Below are 1,478 nucleotides of genomic sequence, written 5' to 3' on the forward strand. Positions count from 1 at the left end.
ATCGGTGGACGGAAAAACGGGCCTTGTTCGGGGTCTACGACAACGTGGGGATCCTGGGTAAGACACGCCGCCCCGCGCCGTGGCCCCGGGGCAGGAAGGAAGGGAGGGAGGCTGGACCCACCTGCGGGCGAGCGGCTCCTCCAGCGAGAGGGCGGGGGGGATTGGGGCTGCGGCCCTGAGAACAGCCTCCTCCAGGGCCTGACTTCAAGCCTCTCTACTCTGCCCTCCTGTTTTCAGGCGACTTCCAGATCCACCCGAAGAACCTTATTGTGGGGCCCAAGTGGCTGCGAGGCTGGCGGGGGAATGAGCTGCAGAGGTGCATCCGAAAGAAGCAGGTGGTGGGAGATCGGATGTTTGTAGAGGACTACCACAACCTCAACAAGAGGATCCGGTACTTGTATAGGCGCTTCAATCGCACCGGGAAGCACCGCTAGGAGCAACTGTGGGTTTGGCATGCAGAACGTGGTTTTGTGGCATCACAGTCAGAATAAAGCTGGCTTTGACACAGTTGGATTCCCAGTACTTTCTGTAACCTTTGCTGTGCATTTCTGGCCCAGACCCAAGATCCCGCTGCTGCTCCAGGCCTGAGATCCTCTGTGCAAGTTCTTCCCGCTCAGTCATTTCTGACATACTTTTCACAGACATTTGTTCCAGCCTGCATCCCTGAACTTGATCTGAGAGTCCTGCATTTTTTGGCCAGGCTTCCAGCATCCTTCAGTCTGTGACGCCCAGGTTCTCACATACTACTTGACGATTTCAGTATGTTCCAGCTTAGATTTTTCCTCATAACCAAATTTTCAAGTTAGTGCTAAGAGTGCCTGCTAATACATCTTCCTGCTCACTGCTTGCCCCCTGCCCTCCACTTATCTGTGATTCAAGCGTGAATGATTTAAATGTTCGTTGAAATGCATCAAAACCTGCCTTAAGAGCAGATTTGTCTCTTTTTCACACTGATGATGACTTAACCCCATACTAATGACACTTACTGACCAAGTGGCCTTTTGTTTGCAATTTAGCCAGGATTTGCAAAAGTAATTCAGGCACTTAACTACTTTTAAAAACTCTAGCTTCTAGTTTTCCATAACTGGTACTGGTTCCTTTAGAGGAGAAGTTACGGTGAGTCAAACCTGGCATCCCTCTAGTCCATCATTACAAAAACCATTATATACTTCAGAAAAATCTGTACGATGTGCACGGATTTACCTATCTTTTTCTCCCTTCATTGTTAATTCGGCTGCTAGGTAACTGGGGAGTTATCTGCTGACTTGATGTATCTTGTTATAGACCAATGCTACTTTGTCTTCAAAAGCATTTGGTTGGAAGTGGCAGGGAATGAAAAGAATTTTCTTTAGGTCTAAGCCTTAGGAAGAGTGAAGCCAAAGTCTGTTCAAGCAGCTGAAGTCCACGTTCTCAGGAGCAGGGTGGCAGACCTGGGGGCCTCTTGCCAGAAGGTGGTGTGGATTCAGAAATGTGCACAG

General features: G+C 49.5%; 1 protein-coding gene across 1 annotated transcript; it reads left to right on the forward strand.

Annotated features, from left to right (window-relative positions):
- Positions 1-5: 5 nt before the first annotated feature.
- Positions 6-494, forward strand: MRPL51 (mitochondrial ribosomal protein L51; the record flags this gene model as incomplete). Its single annotated transcript, XM_009702174.1, has 2 exons — positions 6-57; positions 238-494. Coding segments are annotated over 2 exons (249 nt in total), but the record flags the coding sequence as incomplete, so codon positions are not given.
- Between the last annotated feature and the right edge of the window lie 984 nt (positions 495-1,478).

This window comes from Cariama cristata, unplaced genomic scaffold (assembly GCF_000690535.1).
Source record: "Cariama cristata isolate BGI_N322 unplaced genomic scaffold, ASM69053v1 scaffold28816, whole genome shotgun sequence".
Classification (NCBI taxonomy): domain Eukaryota; kingdom Metazoa; phylum Chordata; class Aves; order Cariamiformes; family Cariamidae; genus Cariama; species Cariama cristata.